We start from the raw sequence: 26,118 nt of genomic DNA on the forward strand, positions 1-26,118 counted from the left end.
TTGCATGCTTCAATCAGTGTATTTTATTTCACCAGAATTGTAAAGTACATTTTAAATGAATTAAAGGTAAAAACGCAACAAAAGCGAGATCTGAGAGACATCAGTGAGAAATTAGAAATCAGTGAGACGGCGAGAGAGAAATCCCATCAATCACACCCGGAATATTCTATTGGAGAGATTCTTGTCAGTGTGACTCTCGGTCACATCACCATCGCTTCATTGCGAGCTGGAGCTATGGGACGGTCTTGCACAGGCTTTGGTCATAGCCCACAAACTTTGGGTTACGCTTGTCGCTATTCTCCTTGATGCACAGGGCAGCTGCAATGTCACAGTCGCACACCTTCTGAACACAACCTCTTTTAACATGCACCTTCCACAAATTTTCTGAAATAGAGGAGAGAACGACCAAATATACACAGTGTAAAGTATGCACAGTAATGTATACATGGAAACACCCACTGGAATATACACACATTAATGTACACACTGATGTGGTGGGTGGGGTTAAGGATGTGAGATTCCGCAACATTGAAAAATCTTCATTGTTGTTGGGTCCTTAATGTTGTGGATGATTCACAATGGTTGGGGCCCAACAATGTTCCTGAAGCTTCCTAAACGATGGGGCAGCTATCGCCTTAGAATGTCTTTGATGTGCGAATGGCCGTCCTCAAGTTCTGGATGGTCATTACTTTTTAATCTAATGCTTTGGTGCTGAGGGGGTGGGTGGGGTCTGAAGCTGTGGAGATCTTTAACGTGGGTGAGGAAGGGGTGGCCTGGAATCGGCTGCTGTGGATTCTGTCCTTGATGTTGTCAGGGGTTCCCTAATATTGTGAAATTCCCTAATGCTGTCAGTGATGTGGGCTGCATTCCTTTAATGTATTGGGGTTGGCATGTGACAGTACCTTTAATAAGTGGGTGTTTATTAGATATCTGCAGTGATGTCATGGAGAGGCTGGAGCTGGGCTGTCTGCTTTTCCTTTCGTTTTGAGCAAGCAGCTACACAGTGAGTTTAGTTTTGTTTTGCAGACTTGGAGCTGCAGTCACAGTGTCACGTGAGAGTATCCTTTAAGAAATGGGTGTTTCAGAAATGTACCTTTAAGAAATAGGGCTGCTCATGTTACTGGAGTGAGGTCAGAGTGCGGGTGGAGTTGAGCTCGACTGTTTTTCGTTTCAGTTTGAGAAAGCTTGGGTATGTCTGTGTTTTTCAGTGGGCTGAATCTGAAGTTAAAAGTGAGCTGCACTGCTGTGATCTCTGCCATCCAAAGACCATCTATGGATCATTTGGTGAATACAGAAGAATTATAAATGTTTTCAATCTTGAATGTAAACTGTAATGTGCTCCTGTTTGAAGGTTTGTTAAGTCTTTTGGATGTTAAGAGGACAGCATACAGATTATTTAGTGTGGTATTCTTTGCGGGGTGTATTTGATTTACTGGTTGCTAAGATATTCACTGTTTGGTTTAAAAAGGTTAACTTGAGTTCATAGAATAAACATTGTTTTGTTTAAAAAAATCACTGGTCTATTTTCTGCTGTACCATACCTGTATAGTGAGCTGTGTGCTCCCATTACCACAATCAATTAAAAGGTGTGGGTCAGGTGAACTCCATGATACACTTTGGGGTTCTCTAAACCCTGGTCCATAACAATCGGGGGTTCGAGGGGGATAAAAGTCTATCTATTGGATTGGCTGAGTGAACTTAAAGACAGTGAGTGGTGAGCATATTGTGGTTGCTTTTCAGGTGCGGTATTCTAGTTTAAGTAGGGAGTGTGTTGTGGACAATGGCACTTTCAGAGGCTTTGACATTTTTGGGAGTGGAGACGGTCACACGCTGTACCTTACGGACAGAGACTAAAAGCAGACTGTTAGATTTGGCAAAAACATTGCAGTTAACATTACCTGACAAAATGCGAAAAGGTGAGGTAATTCTGACGGTGGTTAAGCATTTAATGTTGCCTGAGATACAGTTTGACTCGTTGGAAATGGCAAAAAATTCAGTTTCAAATTAAATAAATGGAACATGAGAAGGAATTAAAGCAGCTTGAATACAACAGAGAGAGAGCGGAAAGAGAAAGAGCGAGAGAGGAAAGAGAAAGAGAGAGAGAGGAAAAAGAAATGGAGAGAGAAGAAAGGAGAAAAGAAAGAATAGCCCCAGCAGAACAAAAAGAAAGAGTAAGGGAGATACAGATCAGGGAAAAAGATAAAGAGAGAGAGTTTGAACTTCAGAAACTAGCCATGAAACATGACAGTCAGTTAAAATTGGCAGCCGTAAAGGGAAACGTACAGTTGGATGATAGTGATGAGGATAGTGAGAAAGAGCGTCAAAGTCGAAGGCGTGGCGGGGATCTATTTAAATATGTCCAAGCATTGCCAAGGTTTGATGAGAAGGAGGTGGAAGCCTTTTTCATTTCATTTGAGAAGGTAGCTAAACAAATGAAATGGCCAGAGGACATGTGGGTATTACTGATTCAAACAAAGCTGGTAGGTAGAGCTAGTGAAGTGTTTGCATCACTACCGGAGGAGGTATCTGGGACGTATGAGGAGGTGAAAAAATCCATCTTAGGTGCATATGAACTGGTGCCTGAAGCCTACAGACAAAGGTTCAAAAATTTAAGGAAAGAACTTGGTCAAACATACATGGAGTTTGAAAGGCTCAAACAGAGTATTTTTGAGAGGTGGATAAAGGCTTTGAAAATAGATCAAACGTATGAAGGTCTCAGAGAAATTATACTTACAGAGGAGTTTAAAAATTCAATTCCTGATGTAGTGAGAAATCATGTGGAAGAGCAAATTGTTAAAACTGCGAGGTTAGCAGCAGAAATGGCAGATGATTATGAATTAGTTCCTAAATCAAAGCTTGGTTTCCGACATCAGTTTCAGCCGGTGAGGGATAAAACTGGGGACATGAGAAATACTCAAGTGGTAAAGGTAAAGGTGATATGATGGGAGATAATAAGGAGAGTGTACCTCAGATTAAAAAGGAAATTCAGGAGGGTGGAAGAGACATGAAACGTTTCAAATTTTTTCACTGTAATAAACTAGGCCATGTAAAGTCACAGTGTTGGTGGTTGAAGAAAAGTACTGGGAGGGCTGATGTAGTACAACAGGATAAGACAGTGGGGTTTGTTAAAGTGGAAAAGGAAAGCCCAAGTGAAGCGAAGGAGGTGCAAAAGATTGTACAGCCAGATCAAGAGATGATTGATAAGACGCTTCCAGATCTCTTCAAATAATTTACTTGTGTGGGTAAAGTTTACTCATGTGTATCAGGAGGAGCAGATAAAGAAGTCACAATTTTAAGAGATATGGGAGCTGGTCAATCTTTAATTGTAAGAGATGAGGGGGTATGTAGTTTGGGAATAGTGTTGCCAGAAAAGGTGGTGATATGTGGAATTCAGGGTGAGAGGAGTAGTGTTCCATTAGATAAGGTAAGGTTGGAAAGTCCAGTGAAGGGTGGTGAAGTGGTAGCCGGAGTAACTACCTTGTCCAGTTTATCTTGGGTAATGATACAGGTAGATCGCAGGTGGAAGTGATGCCCACTGTGGTTGATAAGCCAGTGGAAAATCAGACAACTGAAGTACTGAAGGACGAATATCCTGGGATTTTTCCAGATTGTGTCCTGTCAAGGTCGTAAAGTCACAGGTTAAGACAAGAGGAGAAATCAAAGAGTGAAGTTGAAGTGCAATTATCAGAAATGACTTTTGATCAGATGGTTGTAAAAGAACAAGAATAAGTGGAGGATGAGGCAGATATTTTTAGTTCAGGAAAATTGGCGGACCTACAACAGAAAGATGTTGAAATAAAACGGATGCATCAGAAAGCATGCACGTAAGAGTAATCTGAGTGTATAGCATAGAACATAGATCATAGAACATAGAACATTACAGTGCAGTACAGGCCCTTCGGTCCTCGATGTTGCACTGACCTGTGAAACCCCTCTAAAGCCCATCTACACTATTCCATTATCATCCACATGTTTATCCAATGACCATTTGTATGCCCTTATTGTGGGCGAGTCCACTACTGTTGCAGGCAGGGCATTCCACACCCTTACTCCTCTCTGAGTAAAGAACCTACCTCTGAAATCTGTCCTGTATCTATCTCCCCTCAATTTGAAGCTATGTCCCCTCGTGCTAGACATCACCATCTGAGGAAAAAGGCTCTCACTGTCCACCCTATTTAATCATCTGATCATCTTGTATGCCTCAATTAAGTCACCTCTTAACCTTCTTCTCTCTAACGAAAACAGCCTCAAATCCCTCAGCCTTTCCTCATACGATCTTCCCTCCATACCAGCAACATTCTGGAAAATCTACTCTGCAACCTTTCCAATGCTTCCACATCCTTCCAATAATGCAGCGACCAGAATTGCACGCAATACTCCAAATGCGGCCGCACCAGAGTTTTGTACAGCTGCAACATGACCTTATTGCTCCGAAACTCAATTCCTCTACTAATAAAAGCGAACACACCGTACGCCTTCTTAACAATCCTCTCAACCTTCCCACTGTCCACAACTCCACCGACTTTAGTGTCATCTGCAAATTTACTCACCCACCCTTCTACGCCCTCCTCTAGGTCATTTATAAAAATGACAAACAGCAGTGGCCCCAAATAGATCCTTGTGGTACACCACTAGTAACTGGACTGCAGTCTGAACATTTCCCATCAACCACCACCCTTTGTCTTCTTCCAGCTAGCCAATTTCTGATCCAAACTGCTAAATCACCCCGAATCCCATGCCTCCGTATTTTCTGTAATAGCCTACCATGGGGAACCTTATGAAAAGCTTTACTGAAATCCATATACACCACATCAACTGCTTTACCCTCATCCACCTGTTTGGTCACCTTCTCAAAGAACTCAATAAGGTTTGTGAGGCACGACCTACCCTTCACAAAACCGCGTTGACTATCTCTAATCAAATTATTCCTTTCCAGATGATTTTACATCTTATCTCTTATAAACCTTTCCAAGACTTTGCCCAGAACAGAAGTAAGGCTCACTGGTCGATAGTTCCCGGGGTTGTCTCTACTCCCCTTCTTGAACAACGGGACAACATTTGCTATTCTCCAGTCTTCTGGCACTATTCCTGTAGACAAAGATGACTTAAAGATTAAAGCCAAAGGCTCAGCAATCTCCTCCCTAGCTTCCCAGAGAATCCTAGGATAAATCCCGTCAGGCCCAGGGGACTTATCTATTTTCACTATTTCCAGAATTGCTAACACCTCCTCCAAATGAACCTCAAGACCTTCTAGTCTAGTAGCCTGTATCTCAGTATTCTCCTCGACAACATTGTCTTTTTCCTGCGTGAATACTGACGAAAAATATTCATTTAGCCTATCTCCTCAGATTCCACGCACAACTTCCCACTACTGTCCTTGACTGGCCCTACTCTTACCCTAGTCATTCTTTTATTCCTGACATATCTATAGAAAGCTTTAGGGTTATCCTTGATCTTATCTGCCAAAGACCACTCATGTCCCCTCCTGGCTCTTCTTAGCTCTCTCTTTAGGTCCTTCCTAGCTAACTTGTAACTCTCGAGCGCCCTAACTGAACCTTCATGTCTCATCTTTACATAAGCCTCCTTCTTCCTCTTGACAAGTGTTTCAACTACTTTAGTAAACCACGGTTACCTCGCTCGACCACTTCCTCCCTGCCTGACAGATGCATACCTATCAAGGACCCGCAGTGGCTGTTCCTTGAACAAGCTCCACATTTCCATTGTGACCATCCTCTGCAATTTCCATCCCCATCCAATGCATCCTCAGTCTTGCCTCATCACATCATAATTGCCTTTCCCCCAGATATAACTCTTGCCCTGCGGTAAATACCTATCCCTTTCCATCACTAAAGTAAACGTAATCGAATTGTGGTCACTATCACCAAAGTGCTCACCTACCGCCAAATCTAACACCTGTCCTGGTTCATTACCCAGTATCAAATCCAATATGGCCCCGCCTCTTGTTGGCCTATCTACATACTGTGTCAGGAAACCCTCCTGCACACATTGGACAAAAACGGACCCATCTAAAGTACTCGAACTATAGCGTTTCCAGTCGATATTTGGAAAGTTAAACTCCCCCACAACTACCCTGTTCCTTTCGCTTCTATCCAGAATCATCTTTGCAATCCTTTCCTCTACATCTCTGGAACTTTTCGGAAGCCTATAGAAAATCCCAAATAGGGTGACATCTCCTTTCCTGTTTCTAACCTCAGCCCATGCTACCTCAGTAGACGAGTCCTCATCAAACCTCCTTTCTGCCACCGTAATACTGTCCTTGACTAACAATGCCATCCCTCCCTCTCTTTTACCACCTTCCCTGAGCTTACTGAAATATCTAAACCCCGGCACCTTCAACAACCATTCCTGTCCCTGCTCTATCCATGTCTCCGAAATGGCCACAACATCAAAGTCCCAGGTACAAGATCACCCAAAGTGTTGCCAGAGTGTTATTACCGTAAAAGTAATGTCTTGATGAGAAAATGGAGACCATTACAGATGCAGGTGGATGAAAAGTGGGCAGAAGTTCATCAAGTAGGATTGCCGGGAGGGTATGGAAACAAGGTGTTGCGAGTTGCACATGAGATACGAGTGAGAGGTCATTTGTCAGTAAGGAAAACTCTAGCTAAAATCCAGAAACATTTCTATGGGCCTGGACGACATAAAGATGTAGTTAAATTTAGTCGATCATGTCACACATGTCAAATGATAGGGAAACCTCAAACAGTGATAAAACTAGAACGCTTAACACCCATTCCAGCATTTAAGTAACCTCTTACAAGTGTCTTAATTGATTGAGTTGGACCGCTTCCTAAAACGAAAAGCGGTAATCAATATCTTTTGACGATAATGGATGTGTCTACTAGGTTTCCAGAGGCCATTCCAGTACGTAATATTACAGCTAAAAAGATTGTGGAGGAGTTCATAGAACATAGAACAGTACAGCACAGAACAGGCCCTTCGTCCCTCGATGTTGTGCCGAGCCATGATCACCCTACTCAAACCCACGTATCCATCCTATAACCGTAACCCAATAACCCCCCCTTAACCTTACTTTTTTTTAGGACACTACAGGCAATTTAGCATGGCCAATCCACCTAACCCGCACATCTTTGGACTGTGGGAGGAAACCGGAGCACCCGGAGGAAACCCACGCACACACGGGGAGGATGTGCAGACTCCGCACAGACAGTGACCCAGCTGGGAATCGAACCTGGGACCCTGGAGCTGTGAAGCATTTATGCTAACCACCATGCTACCGTGCTGCCCCAATTCCTTGAATTCTTAATGAGATATGGACTACCCACAGAAAAACAATCAGATCAAGAATCAAATTTTACCTCGAGGTTATTCAAAGAAATTATGGATAGCTTCGGAATGAAATAATTTAAATCAACTGCGTACAATCCAGAATCGCAGGGAGCGTTAGAAAGGTGGCATCAGACATTAAAGACAATGTTGAGGGCTTATTGTCAAGATTATCCAGAGGATTGGGATAAAGGAATTCCATTTGTACTGTTTGCAATTAGGAATGCACCAAATTAGTCAACCAAATTCAGTCCTTTTGAACTTATTTCTGCTCACGAGGTAAGAGGACCACTTAAATTGATTAAGGAATAATTAGTGAGTGAGAAATTGGAAATTACATTATTGGATTATGTGTCAAATTTTAGGGATCGATGAAATAGAGCAGGTGAATTGGCTGGATAACATTTAAAAGTTGCACAAAATGTGATGAAACGGGTAGCGGACAAGAAATCCAAAGTTTGTAGTTTTGCCAGTGGAGATAAAGTTTTAGTATTGTTACCAGTGGTAGGGGAGCCTTTAAAAGCGAGGTTTTGTGGATCGTATCAGATTGAATGGAAATTATGTGAGGTGAATTATGTGGTAAAAACACCAGATAGAAGGACGATTCACCGAGTGTGTCATGTGAATATGCTTAAAAGGTACTTTGAAAGGGAAGGAGAGAAAAAGAAGGAGGTTTTAATGCTTCTAACTCAAAGTGACGAACCAAATCCAGATGACTGTGAATTTGGCATACCTCAAATTAAATTGGAAAACGAGGATGTTCTTAAAAATTGGGATAAATTTTTGAGTTACCTTCCAGAGGAAAAACAAACTGACCTGAAAAAATTATTGATATCACATGGGCAAGTTTGGGAAGTACTAAAATGGCTATACATGATGTCGATGTGGGAAATGCTGTTCCAATCAAACAACATCCATTCAGACTTAACCCTTTAAAATTGGCACAGGTTAACAAAGAGATTGAGAGTATGCTTAGAAATGGCATAATTGAAGTGGGTTGCAGCCAATGGAGCTCACCCATAGTGATGGTGCCCAAACCAGACGGTACCCACCGGTTGTGTGTGGACTCTAGAAATGTTAATGCAGTTACAAGAATGGACTCTTATCCTATCCCACATTTGGAGGTTTGATTGCAAGAAACGGGGATTCTCCTGCCGATCGCCGAACGCGAGTCTGGAGTAGGAGACCGGAGAATCAGGCCGAACATACTTAGACAGGGCAGATGATTGATAGCAGATTCATGATAATGGTGAGCCGGGGATAAATATTAGGAGACAGCATGTTCGTGTCTCCGTATGATCGGATATTATAATTGAATGGGTGTGCACCTGTTATAATTGGATAGTCGTTCTCTTATACTGTGCATAATGTTAACCTAATCAATAATGATGGTTGGGCAAAGATAACTAGTAACAAGTGATTGGTATGTGCTAATTCCCTGTAACTTAAGCTGAAGTATAATTGTCTGTACAATGCTGGAATCAGGGCTGTCTGTGTGCTGGCTGTGAATGCCACCAGCCCAGTTATAACTGCAATGAACACCTTGTTTATAACTCCAAGAGTCTTTGTCTGGTCTCCCATGAGGGTGAGTACACTATAGTCGAATAGCTGTACACTTTCCACTCAACAGGCAGTATGACTACACGTGAGGATCGAGGAGGTCGTTATGGAAGACACTCAGCCCTTACACTTGTCCGAGAGATTGGAGGTTTTTGCAGCCTGTGTGGATGAGAGCGAGGGCTGCTGGGAGGGTGAGCAGACTGACCACCGCACCTGGGGACAGGGACACAGTGGGAGGAATGTAAAGGAATGGGATTGTAGCAGGGGACAGTGTTGTTAGAGGGATAGACAGTGTTCTCAGCATCGAGAGAGTGTGAGCCCCGAGGGCCGTGTTGCCAGCCCGGTGCCAGGGTTAGTAACTCCTGGGGGAAGAATTCAGTTGTTGTTGTATCGGTGGGTACCAGCCACACAGATAGGACTAAGAAAGAGGTTCTGATCAGGGAGGATGAGCAGCTCGGGACTCAATTAAAAAGCAGAACCACAAAGGTAACAATCTCTGAGCCACAGACAAATTGACATTGGGTCAATAAGATCAGGGAGTTGAGTGCGTGGCTCAGAGATTGGTGTGGGAGCGATGGGTCACCATTCATGGGGCACTGGCATCAGTACTGAGGACAGAGAGAGCTGTACCGTTGGGGTGGGTTTCACTTGCACGGCGCTGGGAGCTGGGTCCTGGCAAATCACATGACCAGGGCCGGTTCCGCATTCCCCCGCCGGCGCGGGGCAGCAACAGTTTTTGCCGCCGGGGAGGGTCCGGAGCATGGCGCACGAATCGACGCAGGGCGTGAACTTCTTTTATTGCCAGACACCCGATTCTCCGCCCGATCGCAAGGCGGAGAATCCAGCCCTATGGTCCCACGCCGGAGCTGAATTGCACCTGATTTGTGATCCACTGGGAGCACAAATCAGGAGGCAAATCCCAATCCGTACCCATGCAGATTAATGCACGGTGAGAATTGCGAGGGATTCCCCAGCAAATCCACTGCCAGGCTGCCATTTTGAGCAGGCGCCCCCCCCCCCCCCCCCCAGACAAGACGATTCAGCCCCAGGCCCAGGGATCTGCTGTGTCACCCACCCACCCCCCCCACCCCACAACCCACCACCCCTCTCAGTGTTGGGGGATGCCCCACCCCACCCCTAAGGGTTTTCCGGACAGAGATCTTCCTTCTGGGTGGCTTCCAACAGGGGTCTGTATTATGGGGGGGTCTCTGGTGGGGGTGTCTTTAAATAGGGGGCCTCTGGTGGGGGTGGGGTGGGCAGGTCTTGCATTGTGGGGGGTGGGGAGGGTGGCCCGCCATTGGACTTTGGGGGCAACTCCCGGAAAGAATTACCACCTTGGCCCAGCATGAGGCCCACCACATCAGGGCCATGCTGGTCAAGACCTGCGCTAATTCCTGCCCATGTGATTGCCGGCCCAGAGGACCGGAGAATCCCGATGATTCGGAGAATATGGGGCACAGCCCAATAATAGGACGCAAATAAATCTTAATGACCCATTCACATTCTCCCGCTGGTGCCCGTCGGCAATCCCGTTTCCTGCCTCCACTGGACTCCCCGCTGCCCGCCGCTGGTAGCGGATTTCCCGATGTGACGGAGAATCCGGCCCTTAGTCTCCCAAAAGGAAAGTTCCGGGCCTGGTCTCTTGAACATTCCCAATTTTAATCGGATCACCATTGGTGGCCGTGTCTTCAGGTGTCTGGGCCCCAAGCTCCGAAATTCCCTCCCTCCACCTTTCCGTCTCTGTTGAGACATTCCTTAAAGCAGGGGTGGGCAAACTTTTCCGTGCAAGGGCCACATTCAGAAATTCACAATACACAAAGGGCCGCATAGTATATTAAGTAAAATAATTACTTCACCCGGTTATGATTCTGGGCGCCTCATATAGAACATAGAACAGTACAGCACAGAACAGGCCCTTCGGCCCTCGACGTTGTGCCGAGCAATGATCACCCTACTCAAGTCAACGTATCCACCCTATACCAGTAAGTAACCCAACAGCCGCCCCCCCATTAACTTTTAAAAAAAAAATTTTTTAATTAAAAAAAAAAAAAATTTTGTTTTTAATTTTTTTTTTTTTTTAATGACTTGGTGGGCCGCAGAAATACCTTTGGCGGGCCACATGCGGCCCGCGGGCCGTAGTTTGCCCACCCCTGCCTTAAAACATCTTTAACAAAAACTTTTGGTCAGTCACTTTGGATGTTTCATTACTCTGAAGGCACCACATAAATATAAGTTGTTGTACTTTACTGATGTTGAACTATTGAGGGAAGGGAGAGGACAGGGAGTCAGAGCAACTTCCCGAGGCCAACATTGATTTTGTTTGGTGTTTACTCACCGCACTTGGGAATTCCATTTTCACAAGTTACACGGAACAACAGATAATTTCCATCACATCCCATCATTCCAGCTTCTCTATAACAGTTTTCGTGCACTTGGCAGCATCTGAGTGGGTGACAAACAGGAGATATCATTTCAGATGTAAGTTTTTTATGGAGAGACTGAAACTCTGTTTCCCCTAACAGGCGCCGGAATGTGCGACTACGGGCTTTTCACAGTAACTTCATTGTGTTGTTGATGTAAGCCTTTTTGTGACAATAAAGATTATTATTATCAAACCATTATTTTGTGAAAGAACACGGAGCCCAGCCCCTCACAAATATGGAAGCCAGCGAACAACAAACATGGAGCACTGCCCACAGTGAACATGGAGAACTGCCCACAATGAACATGGAGCGCTGCCCCCAACAAACATGGAGCGCTTTCCCCAACAAACATGGAGAACTGCCCCCAACAAACATGGAGCGCTGCCCTCAACAAACATGGAGCGCTTTCCCCAACAAACATGGAGCGCTGCCCCAACAAACATGGAGCGCTGCCCCCAACAAACATGGAGCACTGCCCCAACAAACATGGAGCGCTGCCCCAACAAACATGGAGCGCTGCCCCAACAAACATGGAGCGCTTTCCCCAACAAACATGGAGCGCTGCCCCAACAAACATGGAGCGCTGCCCCCAACAAACATGGAGCGCTGCCCTCAACAAACATGGAGCGCTGCCCCCAACAAACATGGAGCGCTGCCCCCAACAAACATGGAGCGCTTTCCCCAACAAACATGGAGCGCTTTCCCCAACAAACATGGAGTGCTGCCCCCAACAAACATGGAGCGCTGCCCCCAACAAACATGGAGCGCTGCCCCCAACAAACATGGAGCGCTGCCCTCAACAAACATGGAGCGCTGCCCCCAACAAACATGGAGCGTTGCCCCCAACAAACATGGAGCGCTGCCCTCAACAAACATGGAGCACTGCCTGCAACAAACATGGAGCATATCCCTCATCAAAAATGGAGAACGGATGTCCGGTGGCGACCATACTGTGAAAGGTCGCACATTTAGCAGCTCCTGCTCTTGGTGGGTTTCTTAACGGCTTTTAAGCTGGATTTTCACAGAAATTGTTTCTAACGTAAGTGGATTAAAGTACAGTAAGAAGTCTTACAACACCAGGTTAAAGTCCAACATGTTTGTTTCAAACACTAGCACATAAGTGGATTAAAGTGAGAGGAGGAGAAGGCGACTCCGATCCGATGGAACTACGCTCAAAAAGTTATCTCAAAAGAAGGAATCAAAAGCTGGTTGGAGGTGAGGATCTGAGCTTGGTGGCTGCAATGGCAGAGAAGCGAGGTCTGGCCCCACCGGCCCAATAGACGATGGATCAGTTGGTTACAGACCTGGATGAGACGTTCGCCTGGCACCGTAAGGAGTGTGCGAGGACCTGACCAAGGTGGCAGCCTTGATTAAGGAGGCTGTCGACCAGATGGAGGTGACAGTGATGGCCCAGGGACAGTCGATCCAAAAGCTACAGGAGTAGGCGACGGAGCAAGAGGAGCAGTCCACTGGGATGGCCCTGCAAATTGGCATTTTACAGGATCGGAAAAAGCGGCTACTGGAAAAGGTGGAAGACCTGGAGAATCGTTCCCGCAGGCAGAACATTCAGATGGTCGGTCTGCCAGAGGGAAAGGAAGGATCGGATGCCGGTGCGTATGTTGTGAAGGTGTTTGAGAAAATGATGGGGGCAGAGGCGTTCGACAGGCAGTTGGAGGTGGACCGGGCTCACAGGGCACTTATACACAATCCCAGGGTCATGAGCCCCCAGGGGCATTGATGGTGAGGCTGCATCGATTCCTGGACAAAGAATGCATCATGAGATGGGCAAGGGAAACAAAATGGTTCATATGGGAAGAAACTGAGATCCGGGTTTACCAAACTTGGGAGCAGAACTTGCTGAGAGGAGGGCGAGTTTTAATAAAGTTAAAGCGGCCATGTATGCGAAGGGAATAAAATCTGCACTGCTCGACCCAGCCCATCTTTGGGTAACTGTGGTAGTCACCACTGTTGTATATAGAACACATACGAGATGTAATACGGTAAGGTTCCTGTACTACATGTATGGGGGTAGATCCCTGCCTACTGGCTCCGCCCAGTAGGCGGAGTATAAATGTGTGTGCTCACCGGGCTGCTGCCATTTCGGCAGCAGCTGTAGGAGGCAAGACATCTCTGCGTAATAAAGCCTCGATTACTCTCTACTCTCGTCTCTTTGTAATTGATAGTGCATCAATTTATTACACAGAGATTTTACAGCAATGGACATTCGCATCAAGCCAGATCGCCTGCAGCTGCACCCTCAAACAGACACCACATCGGCCTTCGACCACTGGCTAACGTGCTTTGAAACCTTCATCGGATCTGCGACAGAACCACCCTCAGAGGCACAGAAACTACAAATCCTGTACACACGGTTGAGCTCCGATATTTTTCCTCTTATCCGGGATGCGCCCAACTACACTGAGGCCATGGCGCTTCTGAAAGATAACTACACACGGCCGATCGACAAACTCTACGCCAGGCACCTCCTGTCCACGTGCCAACAACTCCCCGGTGAGTCATTGGATGATTTCTGGTGTGCACTGCACTCCCTGGCGAGGAACTGTGATTGCCAGGCAGTTTCAGCTGTCTAACATTCCAAACTCCTAATCAGGGACGCTTTCGTTACGGGCATAGGGTCGGCGTACATCCACCAGCGTCTCTGAGAAGGGGGTACGCTCGACCTTGCGACGATCAAGAAACTTGCTAACGGTTGCCTCCCATAACGTACAAGCGTACGCCCCCGACCGCACGGCGACCCCGTCCTGGACATTGTGGACTCCACCAGCGACTGCCCCCAGCCAATCCCAAGCCTGCGCCGTGCGGCAGCCAGCCAATCCCGGGGGGGGGGCCAAGTGCTGTTTCTGCGGGCATACAAATCACCCCCGTCAGCGCTGCCCGGTGCGGAGCGCACTCTGCAAGGCCTGCGGGAAGTAAGGACATTTCACTGCGGTGTGCCAGGCCCAGTCGCTCGCCGCTGTAACCAGCCCCATTGTTCCTGCACCCCCCATGTGGGGCCCATGGGCGCTGCCATGTTCGCACCGGCAACCCACGTGTGGTGTGTGGGCGATGCCATCGCCCCCCATCAGACCTCGTGCGGCCCGTGGATGCCGCCATCTTTAACGCCACCATCTTCGCCGCCATTTTGGACGGCGCCTCAGGACCCCTGATGATCGGGCACCTCATCGCCCGCAACCGCCGCCGACCAGCCCGGGGCCCACCAACACCAGCCGCAGCTCGCCTCCATCACGCTCGACCAGTCCCGGCCACACAACCTCGCAACCGCGACAACGACGGTGAAGTCGATGGCCACAAGACACCTTGCCTTCTCGACTCTCCGGGTACACGGAGAGCTTCATCCACCCCGATACAGTAAGGAGCTGCTCCCTCGCGGTACATCCCATTGCCCAACGAGGGGGGGGGGGGGGGCCCGGGGTGGGGAGGGGGGGGGGGTGGATATCGGCCAGTGTGCAGAAGGTCTTGGACAGGCTAGGAGAGTGAGCGAAAAAGTGGCAGATGGAATATAATGTGGAAAAGTGTGAGGTTATGCTATTTGGATGGAGGAATTTAGGCATTGACTATTTTCTAAATTGGGAAATGCTGAGGAAATCAGAAGTACAAAGGGACTTGGTAGTCCTTGTTCATGATTCTCTTTAGGTTAATGTGCAGGTTCAGTCGGTAGTGAGGAAGGCAAATGCAACATTAGCATTCATGTCAAGACGGTTAGAATACAAGACCAGGGATGGACTTCTCAGGCTGTATAAGGATCTGGTCAGACCCCCATTTGGAGTATTGTGAGCAGTTTTGGGCCCCGTATCTAAGGAAGGATGTGCTGGCCTTGGAGAGGGTCCAGAGGAGGTTCACAAGACTGATCCTCAGTCTGAAGAGCTTGTTGTTTGAGGAATGGTTGAGGACTCTGGGTCTGCACTCATTGGAGTTTAGAAGGATGAGGGGAGATCTTTTTGAAACTTAAAAGATACTGCGAGGCCTGGATAGAATGGACGTGGAGAGGATGTTTCCACGAGTAGGAAGAACTAGAGCCAGAGGACACAATTTCAGACTAAAGGGACCACCCTTTAAAACAGAGATAAGGAGGAATTTCTTCAGCCAGAGGGTGGTGAATCTGTGGAACTCTTTGCCGCAGAAGGCTGTGGAGGCCAATTCACTGAGTGTCTTCAAGACAGAGATAGATAGGTTCTTGATTAATAAAGCGATCAGGGCTTATGGGGAAAAGGCTGGAGAATGGGGATGAGAAAATATCAGCCATGATTGAATGGCGGAGCAAAGTCGATGGGCCGAGTGGCCTAATTCTGCTCCGATACCTCATGGTCTAATGGTCTATATATTACACCAGTATCTTCTATAAATTACCCTGATTGACCCCAATTAATTATCCTCAGTATCTCCTATGAATTACCTCCAATAACTCCGATAAATTACCCCCAGTACCTCCTGTAAATTACCCCCAGCAAGACCTAAAATTACCCCGTAACTCCTATTGTGGACGGCACGGTAGCACAGTGGTTTCCTCCCACAAATCCCGAAAGACGTGCTTGTATGGTAAATTGGACATTGTGAATTCTCCCTCAGCGTACCCGAACAGGCGCCAGAGTGTGGCAACTGGGGGATTTTCATTGCAGTATTAGTGCAAACCTACTTGTAACACTAATAAAGATTGTAAATTACCCCCAGTAACTCCTGTAAATTACCCGCAGAAACTCTGGTAACCTACCCCCAGTAACTCCCCTAAATTACCTCCAGTAACTTTGAGAAATTACTCTTAGCAGCTCTGTTTGTCTGAACTGGAAATCAGGGGGCACGATTCTCCGACCCCCACGCCGGGTGGGAGAATTGTGGGAGTGCCGGGCGATTACCACCACGCCGCCCTGGCACCCTCACGCGATTCTCCCACCCCCCCTCAAAACGCGTGCCGCGTTTTACGACAGGCCGCTCGGAGAAAGGCCGCTCGCCATTTCTAACAGTCGAGTGGCGATTCTCTGGCCCAGACGGGCAGAGCGGCTGACCCAAAACGATCGGTTCACGCTGGCGCCAACCGCACCTTATCGCTGCCGGCGTGAACAACGCACGAACGCTGTGTGTGCGGCCTGTGGAGAGGGGGGGAGAGGGAGGATCGAGCACCAGGGGGGTGCACAGTGGGGGTCTGGCCCGCGATTGGTGCCCACTGAGAATAGGGGACGAGGAGCGGCCTCCGACGCCGGAGTAAAACACTCTGGTTTTCACTCCGGCATCGGCACTTAGTCTCCCGTTGGCAGAATCGTGCCCAGGGTATCAGTGACAAACCGCACAAGGTGTATTTATCCCTAAACCAACGTCAGGAAAATAGATCAACCTGGTCATTATATCATAGCTATTGTGGGATCGTGCTGTGTACAAATTGGCTTCTACCTGGAGGCAGTGATCAGGACTATAGAGAGGCAAGTTCTGTCTTTCTGAGGAATGTCTTCTCTCTGCTTTGTACCAGAGTAAAACCTTGCTGATTCTCAGCCAGCGCAAACATCCCCATCTTGGCTTCACGGAGAGAGTTCTTTTACACAAGTATCGTCTCATTTTACCTGTCAATGTCATCCACTGGCTGGTTTCCATTTACTCCAACCCTACAGAAACAGCCGTAGTTACTGTCGAGATGGTACGGGAGAGCTGGATCGAGGCAGCGAACAATCCTTTCGACGTTCATCATGATTCGGACATATCCCTGAGCAGGGATCCAAATTGCTACAAGAGGAAAACAAAATAAATCATTGCGTCAGGAAAGCCCTGGTACAGAGTGAGCAGGGAGACAATTTAACAACACGCCGATTTAGAAAGCAGAAGCTGCAAAGGAATATTCGTGAATTCAGCGGAGATTGTGGGCTGGATTCTCCGATTTTGAGGCTATGGCCGGAGCATGTGTCTAGTTTTACAATGAAAAAGTCGGCGCCGCCCCCGTACTGATGCTCCGCCCAGTGGGAGGGGCTAGCAGCCGCACTACACAAAGCCCCGGCTTCCCCTGCAGATACAGATGGAGGATTGCCGGGTCCTTGGCCGCGCATGGACACGGTGCATCCTGCGGCAGCCGTGCCGTATAACATGGCGCCGGCCACCCGCGGACCCGACCTGCCAGATAGTGCCCCACTGTAACCCCGTTGCCACCCCTGGTCCACCCCCCCCCCCCCCCCCCCCCACAACTGTGGCGGCGCTGGACACAGTCTGCAGACCCCAGGCGAGGTCCCAGAAAACTGTGAGCACACACGGCCGACGCCGTCGGGATGTCGGCCAATTGGGAGCGGAGCATCGGGGGTGGGCTTCGGGTTACATCCTGAGGACGTCCCAATGGCGTGCGGCGTACTCAGCCATTACGCTGTTTTTGAGGGGGCCGAGCATCTGAAAAACGGCTCCGCCCCTGATTTAGGTGAAGAAACGGATTCTCCGGCCAATCGCTGAACGCGATTCCTGCGTCTCGGAACCAAGCCATTCGGCCCAACAATTCCATGGGCTAGATTCTCTACCACCCGCCACCAGTAACGGGGGTTCCTGATCCAGCGGAGAATCAAGCGCCGGGCGAAAAGCGAGATCAGCGCACAATGGGCCTCACGGTAGCATGGTGGTTAGCATCAATGCTTCACAGCTCCAGGGTCCCAGGTTCGATTCCCGGCTGGGTCACTGTCTGTGTGGAGTCTGCACGTCCTCCCCATGTGTGCGTGGGTTTCCTCCGGGTGCTCCGGTTTCCTCCCATAGTCCAAAGATGTGCGGGTTAGGTGGATTGGCCATGCTAAATTGCCCGTAGTGTAAGGTTAATGGGGGGGATTGTTGGGTTACGGGGTTACGTGGGTTTAAGTGGGGTGATCATGGCTCGGCACAACATTGAGGGCCGAAGGGCCTGTTCTGTGCTGTACTGTTCTATGTTCTATGTTCTATGGGCGGGATTCTCCTATTGCCGACACTAAAATCACCCTTTTAACGCCGAAATCGGGGGCTGCGCCCGTCTTCCGATGCTCCGCCCCCTCCAAAACGGCGTCATCGGTGAGGACGCCGCACGCTATTAGGACGGCCTCAGGACGACACCTGAAATCCCTCCCCCGATGCCCCCCCCTCCCCCGATGCCCCCCCCGACCCCGATGGGTCGATTTCCCGACGGCGTGAATCACTTGTGGGCTGAGATTTTGTCAACTCAGACCACAGTTGACAGCTGCGGACTGTGTCCAGTGGCGCCACAGTCGGCGGTGGGGGGAGGGGGAGGTAGGGGTGGGGGTAACGCTCCTAAACCTTGCCCCTTGCACCTCAAACCTATGCCCCCCAGTAATTGACCCCTCCACCCTGGGAAAAAGTCTCTGACTATCCACCCTGTCTCTGCCCCCCATAATTTTCGCCCCTCAACCTCCGTCGTTCCAGTGAGAACAAACCGGGTTTATTCATCCTCTCCTCATAGCTAATGCCCTCCATACCAGGCAACATCCTGGTAAATCTCTTCTGCACCCTCTCTAAAGCTTCCACATCCTTCTGGTAGTGTGGCAACCAGAATTGAACATTATACTCCAAGTGTGGCCTACAAAAGGTCTTTACAGCTGCAACATGACTTACCAATTTTTATACTCAATGCCCCGGCCAATGAAGGCAAGCATGCCGTAAGCCTTCTTGACTACCTTCTCCACCTGTGTTGCCCCTTTCAGTGGCCTGTGGACCTGCACACCTCGATCTCTCTGACTGTCAATACTCTTGAGGGTTCTACCATTCACTATTAATTACCTACCTGCATTAGACCTTCCAAAATGCATTACCTCACATTTGTCCAGATCAAACTCCATCTGCCATCTCTCTGCCCAAGTGTCCAAACGATCAAAATCCTGCTGTATCCTCTGACAGTTCTCATCGCTATCGGCAATTCCACCAACCTTTGTGTCCGCAAACTTACTAATCAGACCAGTTACATTTTCCTCCAAATCATTTATATATAGTACGAACAGCAAAGGTCCCAGCACTGGTCACTGCGGAACACCACTAGTCACAGCCCTCCAATCAGAAAGGCATCCTTCTATTGCTACTCTCTGCCTTCTATGGCCTTACCAGTTCTGTATCCACCTTTTCAGCTCACCTCTGATCCCGTGTGACTTCACGTATTTTCCAGTCTGCCATGAGGGACTAGTCAAAGGCCTTACTGAAGTCCATATAGACAACATTCACTGCCCTACCAGTATTAATAATCTTTGTGACCTCCTCGAAAAACTCAATTAAGTTAGTGAGACAAGAGCTCCTCTTCACAAAACCATGCTGCCTCTCGCTAATATGTCAATTTGCTTCCAAATGGGAGTAGATCCTGTCTCAAAGAATTCTCTCCAATAATTTCCCTACCACTAAAGTAAGGCTCACCGGCCTGTCGTTCCCTGGATAATCCTTGCTCCCCTTGTTAATCCAGTCCTCTGGGACATCACCTGACGACGGTAAGGATTCAAAGATTTCTGTCAAGGCCTCAGCAATTTCCTCTCCTGCCCCCTTCAGTATTTTGGGGTAGATCCCATCAGGCCCTGGGGACTTATCTACCTTAATATTTTTCAAGATGCCCAACATCTCGTCTTTTGAAAATGAAAAATGAAATGAAAATCGCTTATTGTCACGAGTCGGGTTCAAATGAAGTTACTAAGAAAAGCCCCTACTCGCCACATTCCGGCGCCTGTTCGGGGAGGCTGTTACGGGAATCGAACCGTGCTGCTGGCCTGCTAGGTCTGCTTTCAAAGCCAGCAATTTAGCATTGTGCTAAACAGCCCCTTTTTGGATCTCAATGTGACCCAGGCTATCTACACACCCTTCTCCAGACTCAACATCCACCAATTCCTTCTCTTTGGTGAATACAGATGCAAAGTATTCATTTAGTACCTCACCCATTTCCTCTGACTCCACACATAGATTCCCTCCCTGTCCTTCAGTGGGCCCATCCTTTCCCTGGCTACCCTCTTGCTTTTTTGTACGTGCAAAAAGCCTTGGGATTTTCCTTAACCCTATTTGCCAATGACTTTTCGTGACCCCTTTTAGCCCTCCTGACTCCTTGCTTCAGTTCATTCCTACTTTCCTTCTATTCCACACAGGCTTCGTCTGTTCCCAGCCTTCTAGCCCTGACAAATGCCTCCTGTTTCTTTTTGACGAAGTCTCCAATATCTCTCGTTATCCAAGGTTCCTGTAATTTGCTGTATTTATCCTTCTTCCTCACAGGAACATGCCGGTCCTGAATTCCTTTCAACTGACATTTGAAACCTCCCACATGTCAGATGTTGATTTACCCTCAAACATCCGCCCGCAATCTAGGTTCTTCAGTTCCCTCCTAATATTGGTATAATTAGCCTTCCCCCAATTTAGCACATTCACCCGAGGAGAACTCTTATCCTTGTCCAGCAGCACTTTAAAACTTTCTGAATTGTGGTCACTGTTCCCAAAATACTCCCCTATTGAAACTTCTACCACCTGGCCGGGCTCATTTCCCGATACCAGGTCCAGTACAGCCCCTTCCCTAGTTGGACTATCTACATATGTTTTAAGATGCCCTGCTGGATGCTTCTTCCAAACTCTGCCCCGTCCAGGCCCCTAGCACTAATTGAGTTCCAGTCAATATTGGGGAAGTTAAAGTCTCCCATCTCAACAACCCTGTTGCTTTTATTCCTTTCTAAAATCTCTCTCCCTATCTGCTCCTCTATCTCCAGCTGGCTGTTGGGAGGCCTGTAGTAAACCCCCAACATGGTGACTGCTCCCTTCTTATTCCTGATCTCTACGCATACAGCCTCTCTGCCCTTTGAGGTGTTACCGAGCTTCCCCTCAAAGCCATCAATAATTTTAACATCAAACATTCCCTGTGGTAGTGAGTTTCACAATCTGACCATCAAACACTCCCAGGACAGGTACAGCTCGGGGTTAGATACAGAGTAAAGCTCCCTCTACACTGTCCCCCGCAGTACAGCTGTGATATTCTCCCTAACCAGTAGCGCAAATCCTCCACCACTTTTACATCCCGCTCTGTCCCGCCTGAAACATCTAAATCCTGGAACGTTTAGCTGCCAATCCTGTTCTTCACTCAACCAGGTCTCTGTAATGGCAACAGCATCATAGTTCCAAGTACTAATCCAAGCTCTAAGTTCATCTGCCTTACCTGTTATATTTCTTACATTAAAACAAATGCACTTCAGACGACCAGTCCCACTGTTTTCAGCAACATCTCCCTGTCTGCTCTTCCTCAGAGCCAAACTGGCCCTATTCCCTAATTCTCCCTCAATTATTTCATCTTCTGACCGATTGCTCCGGTACCCACCCCCCTGCCATACTCGTTTAAACCCTCCAGTGTGACACTGGCAAACCTCGTGGCCAGGATATTTATGCCTCTCCAGTTTAGGTGCAACCCGTCCTTCTTGTATAGTCACACCTGCCCCGGAAGAGCTCCAAGTGGTTCAGATAACTGAAACCCTCCCTCCTACACCAGCTGTTTAGCCACGTGCTTACTTGCTCTATCTTCCTATTTCTAGCCTCACTGACACGTGGCTCAGGGAGTAATCCCAAGCCTAGCTGCCTGAACCCCTGCTGCAGGACCTCAGCCCCCTTGCTGCCTATGTCGTTAGTACCAATATGTCCACAACATCTGCCTGTTTGCCCTCCCCCTTCAGGATGCCCGCGACCCATTCTAAGACATCCTGGACCCTGGCACCAGGGAGGCAACATGCCATCCTGGAGTCTCTTTCACATTCACAGAAGTGCCTATCTGTGCCCCTGACTATAGAGTCCCCAATGACTATTGCTCTTCTGTTCTTTGACCCTCCCTGCTGAACATCAGAGCCAGCCGTAGAGCCACTGCTCTGGCTGCTGCTATATTCCCCTGATAGGCTATTCACCTCAACAGTATCCATAGCGATGTACCTGTTCGAGAGGGGGACAACCACAGGGGATTCCTGCACTGACAGTCTGCCCCTTCTGGTGATCACACATCTCTCTGCCTCTCCTGATCTGTTCCACACCAGGCTCCTCCCATCCCTCTTCCTCTAACACTCGCAGCGTAACTTTCCATTCCATTCACCCTCATTTATTTGCCGAGCTTCCCCTCAAAGCCATCAATAATTTTAACATCAAACATTCCCTGTGGTAGTGAGTTTCACAATCTGACCATCAAACACTCCCAGGACAGGTAGAGCACGGGGTTAGATACAGAGTAAAGCTCCCTCGACACTGTCCCCATCAAACACTGCCAGGACAGGTCCAGCACGGGATTAGATACAGAGTAAAGCTCCCTCTACACTGTCCCCATCAAACACTCCCAGGACAGGTACAGCACGGGGTTAGATACAGAGTAAAGCTCCCTCAACACTGCCCCATCAAACACTCCCAATCAGGTACAGCACGGGTTTAGATACAGAGAAAACCTGGCTCTGCACTATCCCCATCAAACACTCCCAGGACAGGTACAGCACGGGGTTAGATACAGAGTAAAGCTCCCTCTACGCTGTCCCCATCAAACACTCCCAGGACAGGTACAGCTCGGGGTTAGATACAGAGTAAAGCTCCCTCTACACTGTCCCCATCAAACACTCCCAGGACAGGTACAGCACGGGGTTAGATACAGAGTAAAGCTCCCTCTACACTGTCCCCATCAAACACTCCCAGGACAGGTACAGCACGGGGTTAGATACAGAGTAAAGCTCCCTCGACACTGTCCCCATCAAACACTCCCAGGACAGGTACAGCACGGGGTTAGATACAGAGTAAAGCACCCTCCACACTATCCCCATCAAACACTCCCAGGACAGGTACAGCTCGGGGTTAGATACAGAGTAAAGCTCCCTCGACACTGTCCCCATCAAACACTCCCAGGACAGGTACAGCACGGGCTCAGACACAGAATAAAGCTCCCTCGACACTGTCCCCATCAAACACTCCCAGGACAGGTACAGCACGGAGTTAGATACAGAGTAAAGCTCCCTCGACACTGTCCCCATCAACACTCCCAGGACAGGTTTTCACATTTCTTTTAACTTTTTTCTCATTCACAACTTCCCTGTTCTGAATTCCCCCCAGTTTTGTTGCTGCCTCACTTGCTGTTCTCCCCTCTCCTGCAGCACATCCCTGAGGTCTCCAGTTGATCACTTACCTCCGAGCACGATGAGGATCGCAGTGAGTTTCAGGGACTCCATGACTTCTCGTTTCCTCCGAGTGATCGATGTTTGTCTCTTCGTGGCTCTCCCTCTTTTATTCAGCTCTTGGCGTGGTTACACCCAGATTAGCTCAGCAAATGCAAATACGGTGAAGAAGCATCGGCTGCTGATTCAAATATTTTGCTGTTGTCCAACGTGTGAGGGGTTTGAGGAACCTGTTGTTCTGGTGCGAGGCTTGTAGGCTTGGATTCTCTGAGCAACATACTGAGAAGTGAGGACATGGAGAAAGTGTCACTTTATAGATTGCACTCAGCTATCAGCACTCAGACCGAGTCACTCAGCTGTAAGTCCAGCACAATTCCCACTCCAATTTATTCAGTCACAATGATCAGATTAAGGATGTTCCTCATCTATCGGAGTGTGAATTTACTGACTGAGTTGTGTAGCTCTGCATCCCAGTAAACGTGTCCCAGGAAAGGTCCCTAGTTTACTGGAGTTATATTACTGAGAAAACATGTGTAGGGTTGTTGGATTTGGTCAGCTTTGTGACAGGTTGGCTTCCGGTGGTGTGTTTCCTGCGCATGCGCAGGGGGTTTCTTCTGCTGGTCATGGTGGAGCTTTACAGAGGTCGGCGCGGAGGGAAAGAGTGCACCCACGGCACAGGCCCGCCCGCAGATGGGTGGGCCCCGATCGCGAGCCAGGCCTCTGTGGGGGCCCCTCCTGGGGCCAGATCCACCCTCTCCCCCCCCGAGGACTCCGCAGGCCACACTCAGGGCCAGGTCCTGCCGGTACGGACCTGGTCTAATGCACGCCGGCGGGACTGGCCAAAAACGGGCGGCCGCTTGGTCCTTCGTAAATCGCCGGGGGGGTCGCCGCTGTTAACCCCGGCTGGCGCGGTGCAATCCCCACCCCCGACAAAAAAACAGTGCTGGAGAATTCGGCAGCCGGCGTCGGAGACGCGGGGTGGGATTCATGCTGCCCGCCGGCGATTCTCCGACCCCGCCCCAGATCTCCTCTCTGGAAGCGGAAGCGGCTCTGACGGCCGATGTGAATAAAACGCTGAAGGACAATCTGAAGGATTTGGATTTTGGGGTGACAGAGGGGGTGGAAGGCCCAACTCCCATTTTATTGGAAGATGTTTGGGGAGATGTTGGGGTAGAGTAGCCCCCCTCCACCCCCCACCATCCTCCCCCGTCCCCTCCCCACCCCCGCCCTCGAGCTGGAGCGTGATCATGAGACTCGTTAAGGGGACAGGGAAACTCAATCTATGTTGGGGTCGGCCAGTTCAGCCCCGACCTGTTAAGACCCGGCTGGGACTTACCGGGAGCTGTGTATTGTGGCCTGTGTATCATTGTCTCCTGAGATTTAATGCAGCCTCTCTGACTAGGCCTCAATTCAAGACCCTCAGCACCCCAAGAAGGTTTAATTTGAAGAGAGAAAGAGAGTGGGAGGGGGACAGAAACGTGAATGAGAATGTTTGTAAAAAAATGAATGCATTGACTTGTAAAGTAAGTGGGAGAAGTCATCGGAGGTTTGGACTTAAAGTTGTTTAAATCGAAGCTGCATTCTGGATTAATGCTGGCTAGTTTAGACCTTTTATAGGGTCTATAGGTAATTTAATAAGGCCAAAAAGGCAAAAAAGATTTTTTTTTAATTTTTGTTGTTTTTACTTTTTTTATTTTTTGGGTTTTTTTTCTTCTGTTTTTTGTGAATGATGACCTCCTACGTTTATCTACAGTAGTGATCAATCTATTAAATTGATACATTTATCCACAGCTGCAATTTGGTGGACCAGTCTGCTGAGGCTCGATCAGTCTAGAATGTTATTTGTGGGAGGGGCAGGCGGTTAGTTGAGGCAGGAGGCAGCCTGCTGGCTTCGGGGGGGTGGGTTAGGCAGTAGGTATGGAGGGGGCAGGAGAGGGGGAGGAGCTAACCATGATCAGGTGATTTTTTTTGTCTCACTCATTGGGTGGAGCGGGTGGCCATCTTAGGTGGGCCTGGGGCCTAGGAACCTGTGGTGAACCACTGTTATTGTAGTTCCACTGTTGTTGCACTGTTACTTACAGCGCTGTATATATTCTCGGTTAATGATTGTTCCATTGTTACTCACTGAGTTATATATTGTTGCTCTTCCGTGGCTCCGCCCCACTGGGTGTTGTATATAGTTGACTGATGTAGCCATCTAAGATGGACACTGGGCTACAAAATGGAGAACTGCTAAGGCTGCAGGGAAATACAGTCTTAGTGAGGACAAGCAGCTTGCAGAAGACTGTTTTGCATTCTGCACGTACAGAAACCAGTTTCTGGCCAGGTGCAGAGTTTCAGCCAAAGGTGCAAATGGGAAACAGATCTGCATAGTAATGAGGTGATCCAGACCCCGCACAATAGAAACATTTAAGTATCAATGGATACTTTTCCGTAGATGCCCCGACAGAATGGCGCCAAAGCAACCAACACAAAGAGCCGTAGGGACCGCCCCACCCATCGAGGAACGACCCTCAGATTGGGGAGTTTGGAAAATATCGATTGGGAGAGACCCAATCGAAACCTGGCAGGTGAAAGAACCGCCCCAAGGGGGCACGGACTTCTAGGACCTATAAGAGTAGGTCCCACACATGGTTCGGTCTGTTGTTTTGCTCCGGCCCAGACCTGTTACATTGCATCCTGACTCCAGTTTCATCACCGGCCGTTGAGCCTCAGCCATCGAACTGTAA

At 48.5% G+C, this 26,118-nt stretch overlaps 1 protein-coding gene across 1 annotated transcript; it reads right to left on the reverse strand.

Moving 5' to 3' along the window:
* On the reverse strand, window positions 1-23,569 carry LOC119957948 (basic phospholipase A2-like). The gene is made up of 4 exons (XM_038786170.1): window positions 23,401-23,569; window positions 16,862-17,021; window positions 11,204-11,310; window positions 1-384 (listed from the first exon to the last, which is right to left on the reverse strand). Exons 1-4 carry the CDS (start codon window positions 23,441-23,443, stop codon window positions 233-235), a joined length of 462 nt encoding a protein of 153 aa, XP_038642098.1. The 5' UTR covers window positions 23,444-23,569; the 3' UTR covers window positions 1-232.
* Between the last annotated feature and the right edge of the window lie 2,549 nt (window positions 23,570-26,118).

Source organism: Scyliorhinus canicula, chromosome 27 (genome assembly GCF_902713615.1).
Source record: "Scyliorhinus canicula chromosome 27, sScyCan1.1, whole genome shotgun sequence".
NCBI classification, from domain to species: Eukaryota; Metazoa; Chordata; class Chondrichthyes; order Carcharhiniformes; family Scyliorhinidae; genus Scyliorhinus; species Scyliorhinus canicula.